Consider the following 21,454-nt stretch of genomic DNA (forward strand, 5'->3'; position numbering starts at 1 on the left):
CTTATTCAAAAAGGAGGGAGGCAGCTTCTTGCAGATTGACCAGTAAAGTAATTTGTGTTATTCAGTTGTTTCATTTGAGTTGTTTTTGGGCATTTGTATGGGGAGTCTGTTTATGTACATTTTTATTGAGATAGTACAACCCATGCAGTGAAGAAATGGGATTAGTAGTTGAATGTATTTTTTTTCAAAAAAGTTAATGGAAATAAAACTGTTGTTATTTAGAAATGTAGAGAGACAGAAAATAGATGTCAATAGATGTTGCCAGTGAAAGGCTGCTGGAGTTTGAATTTGGGGGACGTAATATTTTTCTCTTAAGTTGAAGTCATTTTAGTTTGCAGTTTGTTTTGGTGTGTAGTAGCTGAAGGAACAAGTATGAATGCGCAGGAATTCTACAAAAAATTGGATGTGGCTATGCCAAACTGAGCAAGAATCTCAGTTTGGAGCTGGTGATAACTTTTCACTGCTGTTTTGGTCTTTGTAAGAATAGTTCTGCAATAAACGAAATTCCATGACTTTGAATCCTTCTTTGAAGTCTATAATGAAATCATTCCAGTCATTTTATTTAGTTCATTTTTATCTTGTTTGAAAGTTGTTTTATTCTTTGCTTTAAAAGTACACCGGTAGGCTCTTGAGAATATGTTTGGTAACTAATCTCCACATTTTTTTAAAAAAAACTAAGCCAAGTTTAACTCTGAGGTTTGACTTGTCCAGTATCGACATCAGCTGGGACCATGCAAGAACCCTACAGGGACAAGTCTTTATCATGACTCACTGGGGTGGCAAGTTGGAAATTAAGGCTTGCTATTTCCAGAGTTATCACAAAAGTTAGTTTTCAAAAGATTTTCAGACGCAGGTTGATAGAAGGCATACACCAGGGTTCTTTACTTAATGAAAAATACTATTTAGAGCAGGCAAATATATTTAGCTAAATATGTAAATTAAGCAAACTTTATCAGTTAAAACTTTAATCTCTTATAAACTCCCCATTACACAGACTGATGGGGGGAAATAACACGTGGATGGATGGAAAACTGGGAAATCTATTCCACAGTATTTGTTCACACGATCTGTCAGATTGACTCTTGCTGATCTGAAGGTGACTGTTTGTTTCGTTTAAGTTTGACTTATCCAATTCAAAGTCACATTTTGCAGCATGTTTTGAAGGAAGACGAGCTGGATTTTTTTCAGATTTAAAGTAGCTTACTGCAGAGAATGGACGTTTTTCTGACTGGGCTGCAGGCTCTTCTAGTCTGACTAGCTTCTCTGTGTTGCTTATAATCCAGCTGTTCAGCTAACTGACAACCGGTCACTTTGTCAGGCAGAAGACCTTTGTCATTGGTCCCTGGCCCCCATACCAATTGTCAATCAGTTTCACTTGTAAACAATCCTTCAGCTCCAGTTCTGCCACACATTGCTGGAACGTACTGGTGCACAAATAGGGTTCATGAAAGGTATCAAATGCCTTGCTTTTAAAAAACTGCAGCCATTCTTGTAAATCCCTAGGTTTTGGGATTTTCCTCTACAAAGGGATTGATTAAGAAGGGGAAAATAAATTACAAAAGTAAGCTTGCAGGGAACATATAGAAACTCTTAATGTCAGTCTTTAAGTACATGAAGAGAAAGAGATTGGTGAAGACAAATGTAAGTCCCCTACAGACAGAAGCAGGGGAATGTATAATAGGGGACAAAAAAATTGCTGAGCAACTGAATACATACTTTGGTTCTGTCCTGACAAAAGAGGACACAAATCAGATACCAGAAATGTTGGAGAATGCAAGATTTAGTGAGAGGGAAGAATTGAGGGAGATCAATATTAGTAGAGAAGTGGTGTTGGGAAAATTGATGGGATTGAAGATGGATAAATCCCCAGGGCCTGATAATCTACATCCTAGAGTACTTAAGGAAGTTGCTGTAGAAATAGTGGATGCATTGATAGACTCTGGAACAGTCCCTGCAGGTTGGAGGGTAGCTAATGTCACTCCAATATTCAAAAAGGGAAGTAGAGAGAAAACGGGGAATTATAGACCAGTAAGCCTAACATCGGTAGTGGGGGACCTTCTCAAATCCATTATCAAGGACTTGATAGCGGAACATTTAGAAAGCAGCGGTAGGATCAGACAGAGTCAACATGGATTTATGAAGGGGAAATCACACTTAATAAATATGTTGGAATTCTATGAAGATGTAACTAGTAGAAGTGACCAGGGGAACCAGTCGATGTGGTATATTTGGACGTTCAGAAAGCGCTTGACATGGTCCTGCGTAGAGATTATTGTGCAATATTAAAGCACATGGGATTGGGGGAAGTGTATTGAGATGCAAAGAAAACTGGTTGGTGGAAAGGAAACAGAGTAGGAATTAATGGGTCCTTTTCAAATTGGCAGGCATTGTCTGAGGATTCGGGGTAGACGATTTAGGACAGACTTGAGACATTTCTTCACCCAAACAGTGGTGAGTCTGTGGAATTCATCACCACAGGAGGTATGCCAAAACATTGAATGTATTCAAGAGGTGGCTAGATATAGCAGTTGGGGCAAATGAGATCAAAGGTTATGGGGAGAAAGCAGGATTAGGCTGTTGAGTTGGACGATCAACCATGATTGTGATGAATGGCAGAGCAGGCTTGAAGGGCCAAATGGCCGCCTCCTGCTCCTATCTTCTATGTTTCAATGTTTCAAAATAGTTCTTTTTCATTTCAGTTCAGATTTGTAAAAATTATAAAAATAAAAAGGCAGTCTTTATACCTTGACTAATCACAGGAACTTTTCTCATTCTTAATGATTTTCCCATGAATTCTTTCCAGCTATATTGTGTTAACAGGCCATCAGATTCACTATATTACTTTAGAAGAGCATTGGAAGATTTAGCTAGATACTTTTTTCCAGTTGAATTCATATATTTCCACAATGAACTTTTCATTGTGCTTTTTCTCTTCCACCTACCACGTAATCCAGGACAAATAGTGTTGTGTTTGTGTATAAAGAGCCTTATTCACATGGCCAGTGCACTGCTTATTTTTTGGTCAGATGTAAGCTCATTAATCAAGTGATGACCTCCTTTTCCTTCAGTAATTAAAACTCAAAGTTTCTTCTGTTATTTTTGAGTTAAGATCTGTGGGGGTAATAAAAGAACAGCTGTTTTTTTACATCAAGGATGTAATATTTCATGACAAGCTGACGAGCTGAATGCTGAAGCGATGAGCTGACTGTGTTGTAGAGCTCCCTAGTGTATTACTCTACACATTCCTGTGTTCTTCCTAAGCTATTATATTGCCTTTTCATTTGTTGTATCCTTCTATGTTCAACAAAGTCTTGAATTACAACTCATAAACTGTGCCACAAAGTACTATTTCAAAGCATGTCTCTGTTAGTTAATCTTACTTAGGTAATAGTTGTCATGCTACAAATGACATCAGTGTCACTTGGCTTAAAATCAGCCAAATTTTCTTCTATTTCTGATTGCAAGAACGGTCACTAAATAACAAAGCTTAAATATTCATATTCATATTCATTCAGGGTGCCAACCACCTACCAAAATTAAACAACAGACTTCCTTTTTTTTTTCAAAGAACAATTAGCGTTTAAACTTCACAATTATTTTGCCTTGTCTTTAACTATCACATCTCTCTGATGGCCTAGTATGATTAAACAAAATAACTAACAAAGTAAATAGGATTGTTGATGTAACAGTATTCCAGGCCTACTTTGCCTAATATCTAAACAAATAGACTTAAAAGGCTTCCAGCCTGACTCCTAACTTCATACTCCGCTTTAATCTTACTAATGACACATTTCTCAAGTTCTGAATTACCACCAGAAATTTCACCAGACTTGTTTCTGGGATGGCAGGACTGTCCTATGAAGATAGATTGGGCAAACTAGGCTTGCACTCTTTAGAGTTTTGAAGAACATGTCATGACCCACTGGGATACCATGCTGAAAATCATGTCCCACTATTCATGGGATCTTCCCATAAGTTAACATTTTTAAAAGAATTGTGCAAAATCAGCAAACTACCTACTTTTCAGACTCAGTTGATAGAAAGCACAGATCTGGTTCCTCTACTTAACAAGAATCACTATTTATTATAAGTAATTACATTCTACCAAGAGGTAAACTAGTTAAAATATGTAAACTCTAAACCCTTTAAAAACTCCCATCTTATATACACACATCAGGGGAAAAAAAATACTCAGAGGAAAAACTGGAAAAACATTTCAATCGTTTTTGTTCACAAGATTATTTGGGTTGGTTGTTACTGGTCTGAAATTTCTCCTCGACTTTCCTTTTACCAAAAGCTCCCACTGGTTTGTAAGAGGCACGTGGTGGTTGACTCCCTTATGAAAGTTTCTCGACCTGTCCAATTCAAAGTCGCAAATTGCTGCATCTGTTGAAGAACCGTTGAACCAGTTTTCTCAGGTTCAAAGTGGCTTGTTGCAGAGAATTCGGAGAGAGTTTTCTGTTTGCTGTGGGCCAGCTGGTTTCTGTCCTGTCTGAACTAACTTCTCTCTGTCATGTTCACCAGCCCAAGCTGTTCAGTGACCTGACAACCAATTACATAGTTATTGGCAGGCTGAAGACCTTTGTCATTGGTTTGTGGATCAGGTATCAAGCAGCTTCACTTGTAAACAACACCACCACTCCAGTTTGTCTGCATGTTGCTGGAACTCATAGCTTTATAAACAGGGCTCACAAGAGGTAATCAGATTCCTTGCTTTCAAAACATGCAGTCAGCTTTATAAATCCCTGGTTTTAAAACAGTTATTTCTCATTTCAGTCCAGTTTTAAGAAGTACACAAAAACACAAAATAAAAAGACAAGGTCTTTATAAATGAGAAGTGATCACATTGAAACTTAGAAAATACTTCAATGGATAGACAGGGTAGCTGTAGGTAAATTGTTTCCCCTGTTTGGGGAGTCTAGAACCAGATGGCATGATTTAAAAATAAGGGGAATACCATTTAGGACTGAGGATGAGAAATTATTTTATTGGAAGATTGTGAACCTTTGAGATTCTGTAGCACAGAGGGCTGTGGACGTTCGTCTTTGAATATGTTTAAGGTATTTCTAATTACCAGTGGCATACAGAGTTATAGGGATGGGTTGTGAAAAAGGCATTGAATTGTTCAATCAGGCATGATGGTGTTGAAGGGTGAGGTAGGCTCGACAGGTTTATTGACCTACTCCTGTTCCTATGACAACATTTTAATTTACCTTCATACTCCACTCATCCAAATTTGAAGAACCTTGTGGACAATTCCAGCAATGACATAGAAACATAGAAGATAGGAGCAGGAGGCGGCCATTCGGCCCTTCGAGCCTGTTCCACCATTCTTCACGATCAATGCTAATTCTCCAACTCAATAGCCTAATCCTGCTTTTTCCCCATAACCTTTGACCCCATTCGCTCAAGTGCTATATCTAGTCACCTCTTGAATACATTTCAGTATTTTGGCATTCACTACTTCCTGTGGTAATGAATTCCGCAGGCTCACCACTGTTTGCGTGAAGAAATATCTCCTCATCTCCGTCCTAAATCGCCTACCCCGAATCCTCAGACTGTGACCCCTGGTTCTGGGCACACCCACCATCGGGAACATCCTCCCTGCATCTACCCTGTCCAGTCCTGACAGACCTCAGCGTCACATAGCCATGATATTTCCAGAACATTGCCATCTTAAGTAAGACAAGACATGCAGGAGAAAGTCAACTGAAGGAACAAAGGCAGTGCAAGTATCTTTTTCTGGAAGAGTCTTTCAGCAGAGGAATGATGCCTGTACATGATGGGTTTCACCATCAATTATGAACTTGTCCGGTGCCTCAATACCTCTCCTTATGGAATAAGGGACCATTTCACAACTGCCAAGCTCACCCTGACAAGGAATCCATGTGACAATGTCATCACTTGCTCTCCTAGATTTAAGGCGACGTACAGGACCAAGGACAGTGCCCATACTGACCTTGAGCAATACCAAGATCAAGTCCCACAAATGGTAAATAGATCCTTCTTGGAAATTTCAACACCAGAGTCAGGAAGGACTGTAATCTCTGAAAGAGTAGGATAGGTAAGGAAGGAGCAGGAAATGCAAACTCCAACAGAATCCTCCTCCCGACAAGTTTTCCAGAACACGACCTTGCAACAACCTATTGTGACAATGAGACAAGAACAACACCAGCTTAATACGAATCCCATGGTCCAAATGCTTTCATGAGCTCAACTAATAATTGAACGTGCAAGCCATTACAGAAGTTTTCACATCACCCACTCAATGACGGGTACCAATGACATCTAGCATGGCCCCCAAAACTGTAACAACAGAAAAATGTCGCAGTAAAATAAACTTCAAAGGCCTCGAATATCCCCATCAAGGTGGCCCTTACCAGTATTCCAATGCCAAACTCTCAACCTCCGTGCAGCAGGAGCCACAGTGTGCCTGGTTGACCTTAAAGTCCACTGTGAAAAATGTTTACAAAGAGTTCCTTGTTCTCCTTAACAGAAAAGCTGTTCAGAGAAGTTTTACTAGACTAACACTTGGAATGGTCAGATTGACTTATGTGGAAAGGTTAGATAAGCTAGCCCTGTGTCTGCTGGAATTTAGAAGTGTGAAAGATGACTTGATTGAAGCAAAATCCTGAGGGGTCTCAACAGAGTGGATGTAGAAAGGATGTTTCTTTGTGGGAAAATCTGAAAGAGAAATTGCTATTGAAAATTAAGTGGGCAATCATTCAAGACCATTGAGATTTTCTTCTTTCAGAGAATCATGAGCCTTTGGATTTCTCTTCTTCAAAAATAGCATCTTTCAAAAATTTTTAATGCAAAGCGAGATGATAATTCTTGCTTATCAAGAGTCTGTCAGGGTAGGTGGAAATGTAGAATAATTAGATCAGCCTGGTCTAATTCTGGTTGAGCTGGTTTAAGGGAACAAGTGGTTAATACTGCTGCTTTTAATTCATAGGTTTTTTCTTCAAACCATTTTCTGTAAATATGAGATATGAGGCATAATTGAACTTAAGTGTCAAATTTTTATTGACTGGAAACCTTGCCATTAATCAACAGAAATGCAGCAGTTTGACAGGTCGATGAAGGTAGTGATACGAGATAAAACTCGGGACACACAGAACATTTGGTGGTTAGAAAGAAGGTGTTGGTCATTATCTCTCAGATACCAACAACATGCCATTTCCTCAACACTGTTGACACAATCCATGGCCTAACTTACTTAAGAATCCATCTTAATTGCCAGAGACAATATTTTGAAGAGCTCCTCAACCAAGACTCTTCAACTTTACTCCATTCATTGATGCCTTTTTTGCTCAGGTTGGCTGTGTTGTGATACAGTGCAAAGTTGCAAAAGCCATTAACAGTTTAAGAAAGCTCTGGAGCTGCTGGAATCCCTTTGGCTGCACCATGGAAACAGACGCCTGGAACAGCTGCATGATCTTGTCCATCATCTGGGAAAAAGGATGTCGGTTGAGGGATCTCCAGTGACACTGTGATCATGATCATATTCAGGAAGGGAGACAATCCGATTGTCGGAGCTACAGAGCAGTCTCCCCGATGTCTGCCACAAGGAACATTGTTGCAAGTTTCCCTCTCAACCTCCTCTTCCCAATGGCTGAGGAGCTCCTTCCACAATGTGGATTACACCCATTGTGAGGCAACATAAACATGATCTTCACTGCACAACTAATTCAAGAAAATGCCAAGAATTGGGACTAACCTTATTGTACATGGCTTTTTTCGACCTCACGAAAGTCTTTGTCTCTGTCAACTGTGAAGGCATCTGGAGTATTTGTTCATGTTGGGCTACTTTCAGAAATTTGTTACCATCTTCCGCCTACTCCCTGATGACATACAAGCCATGATCCTCACCAATAGAATCACCACAAACTCTATCTTACTGAAAATTGGTGTCAAATAAAGCAGTGTAATTTATCACAACAAAAAACACATTGCTGGAGAAACTCAACCAGCCTGCCAGTTCTGAAGAAGAGTCGCTGGACTTGAAACATTAACCCTGCTTTCTCTCCCCAGATGCTGCCAGAACTGCTGAATTTCTCCAGTAGTTTTTGTTTTTGTTTGATTTACAGCATCTGCAGTTCTTTGTTTTATTTTAGTGTGTTATTTATCAACTCGTTTATTTTGAGGTACTGAAACTCTCATTATCTACAGGCACAGATCTAGAATTTGATCTCCAGCAATGATGGTAAGAGTTTAACCTAAGTTGCTTTCAACCCAAAATTACTATTAGCTCTCATAGAGCTTCAAGTAGATGATGCTTGTGTGTACTCACCTAGAAACTGAACTCCAAGTCATTCTTGATTACTCCTCTCACATGTAAGAAATAAACTTTTCAATTAACATCCTGAAAAGTAAGGTCCTTCCGCCACTAGCTCCCACAGTAAAACATTTTCTCCGCCTCACCCATCCCATGGATTAAGAGCAATGGCAAAAACCTAGAAAATGTGGACCATTTTGTGTATGTCTTAGAAACCTCTTCTCAACAAAGGCAGATGTCAACCATGAAATTTTTCATTGCCTCAAGTATGAACTCAGTCTTCAGCCAACTGTTGAAAAGAACATTTGAGAGCAATGATCTCAAACCCAAGACAAAGATGATGGTTTACCAGACAGCAAGATGCCCGTGCTCCTATGTGCTTGAGAGTCTTGGACAACCTATAGCAGACACGTACAAAGCACCAGAAAAATATGAGCCGTATGTTCATAAAACCCTCAAACTAATGACAGTAAATATGGACCCAGCAAACTTTCCTAAGCTAACTTGCCTAGCATTGAGTTGTTAATCTCTCAAAATCAGTTCTATTAGACAATGTATGTCATATGTCTGACACAAAATTCTCAAAACAACTCCTCTGCTTTGAGCTTGGTTGTGACAGGCAACTCCTGGGAGGAGTATGGAAATGGTTTTGGGATGATCGCAAAGTACCCTTGAAGAGGTCATACATACCTCTCTACTAGTGGGAGACTCTGGCTTGTGACCAACCAAAATGGGAAAGACTCATTTGGGAAAGTATCAATCACATCAAGAAATTTTGTTGAGAGCATAGAAATGACGTCAAGGTTTCAGAGGAGTGCACAAACCACCAAACCAGCATTCAATACACTCCAAGTACCAACCACTTCCATATGTTGCTGAGTCTGCAGTTCCGATTTGGGACCTATTAGTCATCTCTGAACCCATCAAACCAGAGTGGATGTACGTTGTCCTCAAATCTCAAGAGACTGCCTAAGAAGTGTCATATAGTGTGTAATCATTGTGTTCAGTTTCTAGATTAAAAAATTGGGATTGTACATTGTGCCAAAGGGCTGCAGACACCTCTAAAATCTTTCTTAAGTACACTATTAGAAGAACACAAATGAATTTAGAGTTGACTTGTTAAAATATTAGATAAATGCATTTTTTATAGTGTGATTTCTCATGTTGGTTCCAATTCACGAGCACCATGTAACATTTGAACAGCTAACCTGTGCGTACTGTCATGGAGAAGCGGTCTAAATAAGCACTCCAGGAGAGTTGAAATCTTGACGGGAGATTTGAGAGATCTTGAGCTGCTTAGTTGGAGAAGCTAGGCTATTCTGGAAGATCCAAGAGTGCAGAAGGCCTGTGTTTCTTTTTCCTCTTTCAGTTTTTATGTGAAAGTCCAATGTCTGTTTTGTGCCTGACACTGTCAAGATCTTTACACAATTAGCTTATTATTGAAAGTGACAAACTATGGGACAAAACTGATCTAAATCTGCCAAGTTGAGGTACTGAGCACAGACTGTATTTGTTTGTAGTTAGATAAGTAATGACTCCTTTGTTTGAAAGTTTACAATGTTGAAAATGCATCTGTTTTATTACCAAATTTATGTTGTACTCTGGCAGTCAGTGAATTACTGCCGCATACGTAATTTACTGAATGCTGGTCATATTAATCTGTTTACAGCATGACCTCATCTCAATGAGCAGCCCGAATAAGGAAAGCCAAACACTATAGTTTTTCAGTGGAATATAGTCGCAGAGATTCAAGGCTAAAAGATCGTTTCATGAAGGGACTCACCTGGAGTACTATATCAGCCTTTCTGTAATCTATTTATTGTCTTGTGTGCTACTGAGTACTAGGCTGCTTTACATAGAATGACGTAATCTTAGGACAGAACCTTGAGTCTTTCCCTGTGGTGATTTTTGGAGTGAGGGAGGAGGTGTGACATTTAATTGAACAGTGTGTGGTATGTGGGACGTTGACACCTTTGTCTCCACTCTGAATAAGCCCATGGTGGGAAGAACCTTGCCACCCCACTGACAGTTGAGACCCTTATATGGGCAACTATTGCCCTTTGCCACTGATGTTAACCAATGGCAGGTAGGGGACTTGTTCTCTTTTGAGTTGCTGGACGTGATTGTAGACTGTCCCATTTAGCACAACTGTAGTGTCACACAATATGATGGAGTATATTTTCAGTTTGGAATGGGACTTTCTCTCCACAAAGTGTGTGCAATCGTCACTTCCAAAAGTCAAAGATTTTCCTACCTTCTAAGGTCCTGTGCTTTATCAATGACACAACCACAATTATACTTGCACCTTTTGAGATGTACAAAATGATCAGAGTGGACAACCAGATACTTTTTCCTAGGATGGAGGTAGCTATTTTGAGGGGGCATAGTTTTAAAGTGAGTGGCGGTAGATATAGTGGAGACGTCAGAGGTAGGTTCTTTACTCAGAGAGTGGTAGGGGCGTGGAATGCATTGCTGGAGCGGGTTGTGGAGTCGGCCTCATTAGGGGCATTTGAGCGACTATTAGATAGGCCTTTGGATGATAGTATAAGGTAGGGGTGGAGGTAGGATAGATCTTAGGCTTAGGGTAAAAGTTCAGCACAACATCGTGGGCTGAAGGGCCTGTACTGTGCTGTACTGTTCTGTTCTATTTTCTAATTAGTATGGTTTTCCTTCAAACATCAAACATCTACTCTCAGCACCAATTACTTAGTGAATGTAGAGGAGTTTGAATAGTCACTTCGCAAACAAATCTCCCTGCATGTTTTCCATGATTGACCAGACCATGCTTGCAGCTGTAGCCTCTATATCCTTGAAGGCTATATTTTTACACACCTGCTCGAACCAGGCCCTTAGCATATAAGGTAATATCTCAAATTGGGTTTTCTGACTGTGATGGCCTAGTGGTATTATCGGTGGACTGCTAATCCATAGACCCAGGTAATGTTCTGGGGACCTGGGTTTGAATCTTGCCATGGGAGATGGTGGAATTTGAATTCAATTATTAAAAACCTGGAATTAAGAGTCTAATGATGACAATGAATCCATTGTCAGGAAAAACCGAACTGGTTCACCAGTGTCCTTTATTATCTATATTGCCAGAGGATTTCCCAGCTCTTTGCACTTGAGAAACCAAAAATGTGATAAACAGCCACTGCCAGGCAGACTTATCATTTGACTTAGCATTATTAAAGCATGACATTCTCCTTTAAATGAAAATTTAGCCATCAGGCATTCAAAGGGACAATAGTTTAAGAATAGTACTAGTGATAATGGAAAATAGAGATTATCTTAACTTTTGAGAATTTGTTTGTATTACAGTGAGTCTATTAACGTTCCCATGATTCCTCTGGGCCTGAAGGAGACAAAAGAAGTTGAATTGTCGATGCCCCTGAAGGTTGGTAATTTTGTTATAATGAAATAATAGAGCCTTCAAAAGAAACATAAATGTATGAATATTTAACTTTTTATCTCGTGTTAAAGCTTTGCTGCAGTGGGTTATCAATTTCCTTCTCCCTAATTTCATTCAGTTCTATTGTGTTTAGATAGCAGGAAGTTCCTGATTTGATATAACTTCCTAAGCCGAAAATTCAGTGAAGTTGTTCATTTATATTGCAGATAAATGTTAGTATTGGTTGGTGGGGGAATGCTACCGCTGAGGTGGAAACACTGTAACCACTGTATTACTTAAAAAAAAAAAAAAAAAAAAATACCCTTCATCTCGTTGCATATGAGGTTGGAGGGGCGCACAAATTCCTTTCTAGTCCCATGCCACCTCTGGTCATAACAAATCTTAAAATTAACCAGAGCAGCAATATGACCAATTGTATAGGTTTTAGAATGAATCTGGTTTAGTACCAGAAATAATTCAGCCAGGTTTTTTTTAAGTGAATAAGGCATGATTAGTTTATAACATTTATTCAAACAAACCTGCTAAGATTATTGACCAGAAAGGCTTAGACTGTGTAAAGATAGATATAACTTGCATTTGAATATCCTAAAGTGAACACGAGGTAAATAGGAGTAATGGCCCATCTGATTTTAACATCACCTCTACGTTCCTGCATACCCTTGATCATTTTTTGCCCTTTTGGTCATCAAGAATCCATCATCCTCTGCCTTAAAAATATTCTTTCAAGTGCTGTTCAACCTGGAAGAATATTGATTCTTCCTACGATGCTGATCAATCGGCGGTGGTTACAGGTGATTTACAGTCAATACCTGATCTGATGGCATGGAATGTGGAATGAATGTTGAGGACTCGCAGGGCCACTTATCCTGACTGGAAAGCACAGTTGTGCCAATTCTGGTGGGTCTATCCTGCCAATGGGTCCCAATACCCATGTAAACTGATGAACAGCTCTGGACGTTTTGGGAAAAATATGATTTGTTGACTATGTCTTTGTTTGTTTCAGGCTGTTACTTGACAGGATGTTTTCCCCTTGTGGGGTAATCTACCACAAGACATTATAGTTTTGGGCTAAGGGGTGGCAGATTTAAAACATAGATGAGGGAAAATTACTTCTCCCAAAAGGTCATGAATCTGTGGCTCTGTGGGCACCCAGAGTACGGTACACACTCGATCACTGAATAAATTTAAGAGGAGATTATTAAGTCGTAATTGGTTTAAAGCGTTATGAGGATGGGAAGGAAAGTAGAGTTGAGGGCAACATGAAATCAGCCAAAACTGTATTAAAGGGTGGAGCAGGCTGAAGGAACTAAATTGCGTACTGCTCCTATTTAGAGTCATAGAGTAATATAGCATGAAAACAGACTCTTCTGTCCAACGAGTCCACACTAACTATGGTCCCAAACTAAACTAGTTCCATCTGCCTGCATTTGGCCCTTATCCCTTCAAACCTCTCCTATTCATGTACTTATTCCAAATGTCTTTTAACTGTACCTGCATCCACCATTTCCTCTGGCATTTCATTCCACACACTAATGACTGTTAAAATGTTGCCCCTCATGTCGTCTTTAAATCTTTCTCCTCCCATCTTAATATACCAGCTAGTTTTGAACTCCACCACCTTAGGGAAAACACCTTTGCCAGTCACTTTATCTGTGCCTGTCATGATTTGATAACCTTCTATAAGGACACCAGTAAACCCCCTACACTCCAAAACCATAAGTCCCAGCTATCTAGCCTATTTTCATAACTCAAACTCTCCATTCCTGGCAACATTCTGGTAAATCTTTTCTGAACCCTCTCCAGTTTGATAATATCCTTCCTATAACAGAACGACAGGAACTGCACAGTACTCTGAAAGAGGCCTCACCAACATCCTGTACAAGCTCAGCATGATGTCCCAACTCCTGTACTCAAAAAGGTCTGAACAATGAAGGCAAGGATGCTAAACACCTTTTTAACCACCCTGTCTACCTATGACATAAATTTCAAAGAATTATGTATTTGAATCCCTAGGTGTCTCTCTTCTACAACACTACCCAGGGCCCTACTATTAACTGTATAAGTCCTGCCCTTGTTTGTTTTAGCAAAATGCAATACTTTGCATTTATCCAAATTAAATTCCATCTGCAACTCCTCGACTTGATGGACAAGTTGTCTCCAATCTGAACAATGGTCTCCTCCCAGTCATTCTAAACACTTGCCCCCAGTAAATATGGTGGACATGCCTAAGGCCTGTTACTAGGAAGAAGCCTGGAGCTGGCATCACATTTGATACAAACAGGGCAACTGGAGGTTCTTAATCAGGGTTTTCAACCAACATAAAATGTCGCTGGAGCTGCTATATCCAACCACTGCCTGGTCTATCACATCCACTGATCCCACTGATCCTGACTGATGGTGAATCCAAGAAGCCAGAAACTGACTACCAGAAGCCTGGTGAAAAATGGAGACTGCACATGTGCTCTTTCTTATTCAGGTTTGGAAATGCAGTCCCAATTTTGGTGCAAGTATCCAGTTGTTGGTGAAAAGGACTTTGCAAGGCTAAGCTGTAAATTTCATAGTATCTCATCCAACTATCCACCATTGATTTCATTCTGTATGTGTGCTCTTGTTACCTTACCTTTCTGCATGTTACTTTCCAGCTGGAGTCCCAAACTATAAATCACAAGGGACATTTTGACCAGTTGTGTTACCCACCACTTGGATGAACATATTTAGTAATTTTTTGAGAAATCGGTTGTTGTCCATTATTTCCAAATATACGTAGAAATACTTTTTGACTAAGCTTCTAATAATTGTTCAAACTCCTCTGCTTCCTATTTTTGATAGGAAATTATTGAGGTACACTACAACGAAGCAGCCTGCAAGTATGAAAAGGAACTGAAGGAACTTGTGGATCTCCGGCAGGTTAGTTCTTTGATATTTAGGTGATGGTAATATGTTCCAGGGCAAGGAAAAATCTCAATTTTTCCAAAAGTAAAGTTTACTTTTGGCAAATAGCTTAAGGAAAGTAACTGCATTTTATGACAGTTACTTGAGTGGGAAACAAGGCTGCCTGGTTAGGGCATCGCTGTAGAATCACAGGAGAATACACTGGAGCAGAAGCAGAATGTCATGACACTTTGGTTTTCTGCTCCAAGTATAATATTAACAATGAGAACGCATTGCTGCTAGGACATAGCAGGAAGCCAATTGTGCTTGTTGACCAAGCAATTAAGGTTCTTCAGGAATTTGATTGCAATTTAATGTTACCCTTTTCAAATTAAGTGATTGTTGATCTCATTTCTTGTTGGCTTAAAGCTGGCAGTACCCAGACAAAACCTTAACTTCCTAAGTAGAAGTCAGCCATTTCAGAACTGCTGTCATTCTGAATTTGAACTTCAGAGGAAAGGAAAGGAGACCACTGTATCTGTGATTCTGGAGGCATCTGAACAGCTCAGCAGAAATAGCTTGTGTGACCACTGTAAGCTGAAGAGTATCTGATTGTGAGCATTGCATTCTCAGCAAGGTCAAGCATGGGTTTGGGGCCACTAGGTATAAGTGGATTGAGAAGATCTGGCACTTTGGGGAAGTTTCCTCCAAGAACATTGCACACAAAAATAGAATAGCAACAGTTGTGTAACTCATCCACTTGGACCTTCCGGAAAAATGCATAGAAGGAAGAAGTACGAGCGGTGTAACTGCAGAAGCAAGAGGACAAACTTCTACCCAGACAAGCTGCACAAGGACACTTAGTGGACCAACAGCATGAAATTTTCCCAAGATAGGGCCAACCAATTCCCAGAGTATTTCAGATAAGCTCTAATTTCTTCTGAAAGTCACAGCATTGGTGTTAGTGAAGACTGCAGCTGTCACATGAGTCCACCACCACTCAGTGCATGATGCTGAAGAAGAGCTTACAGTCTTTGACTTGGCGAACCCCAGTTACAATAGCACTGAAAGTCACACCTCTTTCCATAAATCTTCCAGGGAGGAGGTTGCCACATATTAAGAAGGTCACTGCTTCATTTTTAAAGAGTCAGAGTTTTTGTGTTACAGAGCTAACCTGATAGTCAGATAAAAAGGACCATTAGCTTCACAGTCATTGAAGAATTTCTTCAGGTGCAGATTATAACCGATTTGATGTATGTGGTCATCAAGACTATCTTGGACTAGCCAATAATGCCCCTTAGCAGGAAGGGGTGCCATTTGATCAACATTGAACTGATAGCGGGGGCCAATGAAAGCACAACAACAAAAACTGCGGATGCTGTAAATCAGGAACAAAAACAAAGTTGCTGGAGAAGCTCAGCAGGTCTGGCAGCATCTGTGAAGGAAAAAACAGAGTTAACGTTTCGGGTCCGGTGACCCTTCCTCAGGACTGATGGTGGCTGGGAAAACTTCAGTTTATAGCGGAAAATAGGGAGGTGGGTGGAGTAGGGAGTAAACAATAGGATAGGGCCCAAAGAGAGAGAAAGACAGTTGGACAGACAAAGGAGTTGCTAACGATCAGGCTGGGAGGGTGAATAGTTGTTAATGGGAACCGTTAGTGACTAACAACAGGGGATGTGTAATGGCAGGCTATGTGGTAACAAGGCCTGGTGTGTGGGGTAGGGGCATGGGACATGGGAGGGTTTAGGCCCTAAAATTATTGAATTCTATATTGAGCCCGGAGGGCTGTAGGGTCCCCAAGCGGAAAATGAGGTGTTGTTCCTCCAGCTTGCGCTGGGCTTCGCTGGAACACTGCAGCAAGCCAGAGACAGAGATGTTGGCCAGGGAGCAGGGTGGTGCGTTGAAGTGACAGGCAACAGGGAGTTCAGGGTCTTTTTTGAGAGCAGAACGTAGATGTTCTGCGAAGCGGTTGCCAAGTCTATGCTTCGTTTCCCATAGTGGGAGTGGAACCAGGCAGTCTGCCAGGGATAGACCAATTGAAATCTATTTTTTAAAAAAAATATTACAATTGCCTACTAGGCCTCTTGTGAACCGACCCCAACCTTGCCTCACCCTCCATATGCAATTAAGCAAAATGACATGGGCAGCTGACGTTCTACTGGGAAAGATCCCCTTTTATTTTTAACTCGCTCTCATTCACTCTCTGCTGCTCATCCCTGCACTGGGTTTGTTTCAGTATGAAGGGAAGAGAGAGAGAGTGTGAGAAACACATGTATGACACCCATTGTGCCCATAATGTAAGTTATCATGCTGTCACATCAGTTTCCATTTGAAATGCCTACCTTAAATATATGCATTAATAAAGAACTCTAATGCAACTCTCAAAATGCATCATTAGAATGTCAAAACAAATGCTTGTACCATCAGAAAGGATGTAAATATTTTAACACTATTATGCCCTGTGTTTTTGAAGTTTATTTGTTACCTTTATCTCTCCAAGCAATAACCATGACTCAGAGTTTAGGCAGATGACGTGCTTCTGGACTACTGCCAGTGCTTTTCAAAATGACTGCAAGGAAGTAAGCTGTATTCCATGAAATTTCTGTTTGAGGGACTTGCTCTTTGTTCCGTAATGCGCTTTATGGGGATTTACAAGTACACGTGAAGCTTCTCACCCCATGCTACAATTGTGCAAGTCATGGGAGTGGCACCAGGCACTTGGTACATAGTTGTTTGCTAAACTTGAGAAATGTTGACAGTATTCACCAGACTTAAAACTTTATGGTGTCATTTTCTTCATCTCAGGCAATGCGCACTCCAACCAGGAATGATGCTGGGATTGAACTTCTTATGGAATATTACAACCAGCTTTACTTCATTGATAACCGTTTCTTCCCACCCAATAAAAACATGGGCATCTTTTTTCACTGGTAAGTATCATGTTCAATGTTTATCACTTTGTAGGATTAGCATGAACGATTGGTAATAATAATAATAGTCTGGTAACATAATCTTGCGCAGCCTTCTTTGATATAATTTTGTATTTAAGCCTGCAGACTGGGTAAGTAAACAACATTCGTTTTATTTCCTGGCTGAGCTAACAGGGTGACCTTTCTTCGAAGAGCAGTAAAATATTTACAAAGACTAGACATGGTGTAGTTTCATTGATCAGTAGAATTCAACAGCAAATGAGCTGTGAGAGAACCTGCCTTTGCATAAACAAAATAATTGGCCAACATCATAATGTGTCATGGTTCTTTTAGTTTCTTGCAATACTCTGCTTACATCACATGAGTCAGAGTTACGTCATGCATAACATTTAAGAGACTGTCATAATGAAAAGAACAGAAAGATTTCAACTTTTTTTTCTTGTTAGGAAAAGTTCACATGTATGTAGCAGTTTACTGCATCTTTCTGTTGCTATGTTATTATCTTAATTGTAAATAAAGTATAACTACAGATTTAATTTGGAAAGTTAAAATTGAGTGTTGGGTTTTTCAAACAATATAGTAAACATCCCATAAACTATTGGTTGAAAACCAATTGTTTGTCCCATGACTAACTGCTCCCTTCATTGCACATACTCAGCTTGCGGTTTTTGATCTGATTTTGAAAGTGCCTTTTTTCTTTTGAAAGCCCAAGTTGTAAATTAAGCATAGTTTGCGATTCTTTCTATTAGACTATTGTAGTCTAAAAATCAATAAGCACTTTCAGTTGATGATCCTTTCAGGAAGGGATGAGTTCCATTGTATTTTAGACAATAAATTTGAAAAGACTGCCATTTATATACCTTTTAAACGTGATTGTGTTTCAGTTTACAGATTTTATTTGTGGAAGTCTCCCACCTCTTGAGTGGTAAGGGAAATGGTGAGAAATTTGGGAGAATACAACCAAAATGGAAAGATTAGATTATTGACATCGAGGAAAATTAAAGTCTAAAGAGTTTTTTTCCTCCTAAAGATTTCAATATCTGGGTCAGAATCTCTATGGTAAATGGTAACTACCTTATTTGCAAACATTAACATATCACTATCTTATAATCTATCTTCACTTATATACAGTGCACTCTTCCATGCACTAGTGAGAAACTAGATGGTATCGGTTCCCAACTTGAAAGACTGAGCAGTTACCTGGCAGATGAAGCTCGCTGTTTGTTTCTTGTGTTCACCTTCGTTCGTTTTATGGGTGGCAACTGTCTCCATGCTTTGTCCACAAAGTCAGTGTCAACAAAACACCCATGTCATTATGGTCAATTTCAGGCTAACTCACAAGTCACTTCACATTACTTTGAAGCTCACTGATGCGTTTCATTGCAATACTCCTGTTACGTCACTCTGTTCAAAATGACACACCCACATCTTGTGAATCTGTATAGGATGCATCTTGGATCTCTTAACTTGCTTTTTTTAAGTGCATTAACTTTGCACTTACTTAGATGCTCACAGCATCTCTGTGTTATCTTAAATTTTAGTGCATTGCAGTATCTCTACCTTGTGTTGCCTTGCCTTTTCGTGCATTACTGTTTCCATGAGAACTTGCAAACTCACAGCATCTCTGCCTTGCCTAGTTTTTTTAATGCAGGCGGAAAGTCAGACAGCTTGTCGCGGGTGCCAGTATTGAATGGTCAAAGGGTGGATATGTTGTATGGCACTATGCTACGTCAATGTTGCAACTGCAGCATATGTCATCAGCTTATGTGGCAAACATGCTGCACGTGTTTCAACCAAATTGCCATGTCTGAAAGTCTAAAGTGAGTAATCTTTCATCAAGTGATCAGTCATGGGTGCTGCCACCCTCAGTTATGGGCATTGTCTGATCTCAGTCCAAAGGGTTGATGATCGTTAGTTGAGTATTTGTGCTATCAAAATAGATCCGTTTCTTTCTAGTCCAAGGATTGGATAACGAGTAGCCCTGCAGATGAAGTCCACCTAGTCTGGAGAGTACAGCTCAGGCACTTGGGAGTCTGTAGAGACATCAGTCAGCAAGGTGCTCAATCTGGGCTGTTCACCAAGGTCAGTCAGGGTCTTGGGCAGTACATGCTAGAGAGCTGTCCATCCTGTGCTGAGGAAGCGTGAAACTAAAGGATGTTAATTGAAACCATTGCACTGGGACACAGAGGACAATGCTCATGAAGGGGGACAACCCCAAACATAAGGTTGAGATCTGATATAGCCGGAGACAAGGCATGTGACATTACAGAAGGGGATGTTTTTGCAAGTCATCCTGGATTTGATGGAGGGAAAACAGTGGATAGTGATACTGAGCATAATTACATGGTAGATGTGGAGTGAGGGGTGAAATGGGGTTATTGATTGTCAAATAAAAGGTACTTGGGGAGCCACAATACTGATGAGGTTGATGGGGACAGTTGTACAAAGGGATTTGTGAAGGGTGAGGGGAAAACTTGACTTTCAAGTGGAGCTGGAACACATGCTCAGCAGTGTGACCATTACATCTTTCACTAAATCTCAACTGCACAATAAAGATGAGATGTAGCTGCCAGCAAACTCATAATGAGCAGAGTGAGTTTGATTTGCTTTGTGTGCAGGGTGCCCTTCAAGGTGCAATTACATTAATCAAGCTTACATAGATTCAAGCAGTCCAGGTTATGCTCAAAAGCAATTGCTGTTTTTGTTAGTTCTTTCTCACCTTCAAGTTGTGAAATAAAAGTTACCACTTTCACTGCTTGTAGATTTTGCAATAACGTTTGTTCCTGGGTTTTTCAAGGGCTACTTTTTGATTTTCAGTGACTAATTTTTGGTTTTACAGGAATCCTCTTTCAGCCTTTCTAACTTCTTCAATAGATGATGTAATCAGATATGTTTGACTCAGCGACTTCTTCATCTGTTTCTCCTCTTCCTCTTAACAACTCATCCTGCTGTACATAGCTTCTGTATGTTCACTTATCCTGGTTCTTTCCATAATGGATACTCACCATTCCTTTGATATCTGAGAATAACTTGTTTGCACAGAAACCTTATCAGCAATTGCCACATGTCACAATAGCCAAAAAGAAATCAATTGATACTTAATCTTGTGTTCAAGTAGTTGATAATTCATTAAATAGAGCAGGTGTGGAGTCCTTTGTACTACTTACTCATGTGGCTAAACACATGCTTTAAGGCAGGGAAATGGCTGGCGTTCCGCAATTGTCATCAAATCAATATTACAAATTCAACAACAACAAAAACAAAGTTGCTGGAAAAGCTCAGCGGGTCTGTCAGCATCTGTGAAGGGAAAAAAAAGAGTTAACGTTTTGGGTCCGGTGACCCTTCCTCAGAACCCTTCCTCTATTACAAGTTGATTGTTGTCCTGACCTACCTGGTCTACATATTTTTGGTAGGTGTTAACAACATGCACACTAATGTCTTTCACAAGATGGAATGGCACACATTGCTAGTCAATGCAATTTTATGCCTATTCAGCATGCCCCCTGTATACCAAGTGAAAGCTTAGTGAGGTGTCAGTGAAGGAATGTGGTAAAGTGACAATATCAACTCAGATCATCAGAGGATCATGTTATTAAATCCCCATATTGAGCAATCATGTAATTGGATATGGGGTATTGCAGAGGTAGTCCTAAATGTAATATATTCATCTACTTTTAGTGGAATTAACATAACCTAGAAAATGCCTAAGGCAGATCCAAACAGAAGCCTTGCTTTTTAGCATTACTGCAGGTTTACAGTTGAATGCTTTCTACTAATCAAATGATTTTATTTAGAAAAAAATCAAATAACTACGGATGCTGGAAATCAGAAGCAAGAACAGAAATTGCTGGAAAAGCTCAGCAGGTCTGGCAGCATGTATGGAGACAAAATAGAGTTGATGTTTCAGGTCCAATGACCCATCTTCAGAACTTTTGATTTATTAATCCAGTTTTTAATGTCTTTTCT

The 21,454-nt window shown here is 39.9% G+C and overlaps 1 protein-coding gene across 1 annotated transcript in view; it reads left to right on the top strand.

Moving 5' to 3' along the window:
• LOC125482977 (rhophilin-2-like) overlaps nucleotides 1–20,385 on the top strand; it is a 50,176-nt gene extending 29,791 nt beyond the window's left edge. Inside the window, exons 4-7 of the mRNA XM_048596173.1 lie at nucleotides 11,597–11,672; nucleotides 14,517–14,594; nucleotides 17,364–17,488; nucleotides 20,328–20,385. Of these exons, the coding sequence (XP_048452130.1) occupies nucleotides 11,597–11,672; nucleotides 14,517–14,594; nucleotides 17,364–17,488; nucleotides 20,328–20,385 (337 nt within the window). The remainder of the gene's footprint in view (nucleotides 1–11,596; nucleotides 11,673–14,516; nucleotides 14,595–17,363; nucleotides 17,489–20,327) is intronic.
• The last annotated feature ends 1,069 nt before the right edge of the window (nucleotides 20,386–21,454 follow it).

The sequence above is a fragment of the Rhincodon typus genome, chromosome 4 (assembly GCF_021869965.1).
Source record: "Rhincodon typus isolate 14 chromosome 4, sRhiTyp1.1, whole genome shotgun sequence".
Lineage (NCBI taxonomy): Eukaryota > Metazoa > Chordata > Chondrichthyes > Orectolobiformes > Rhincodontidae > Rhincodon > Rhincodon typus.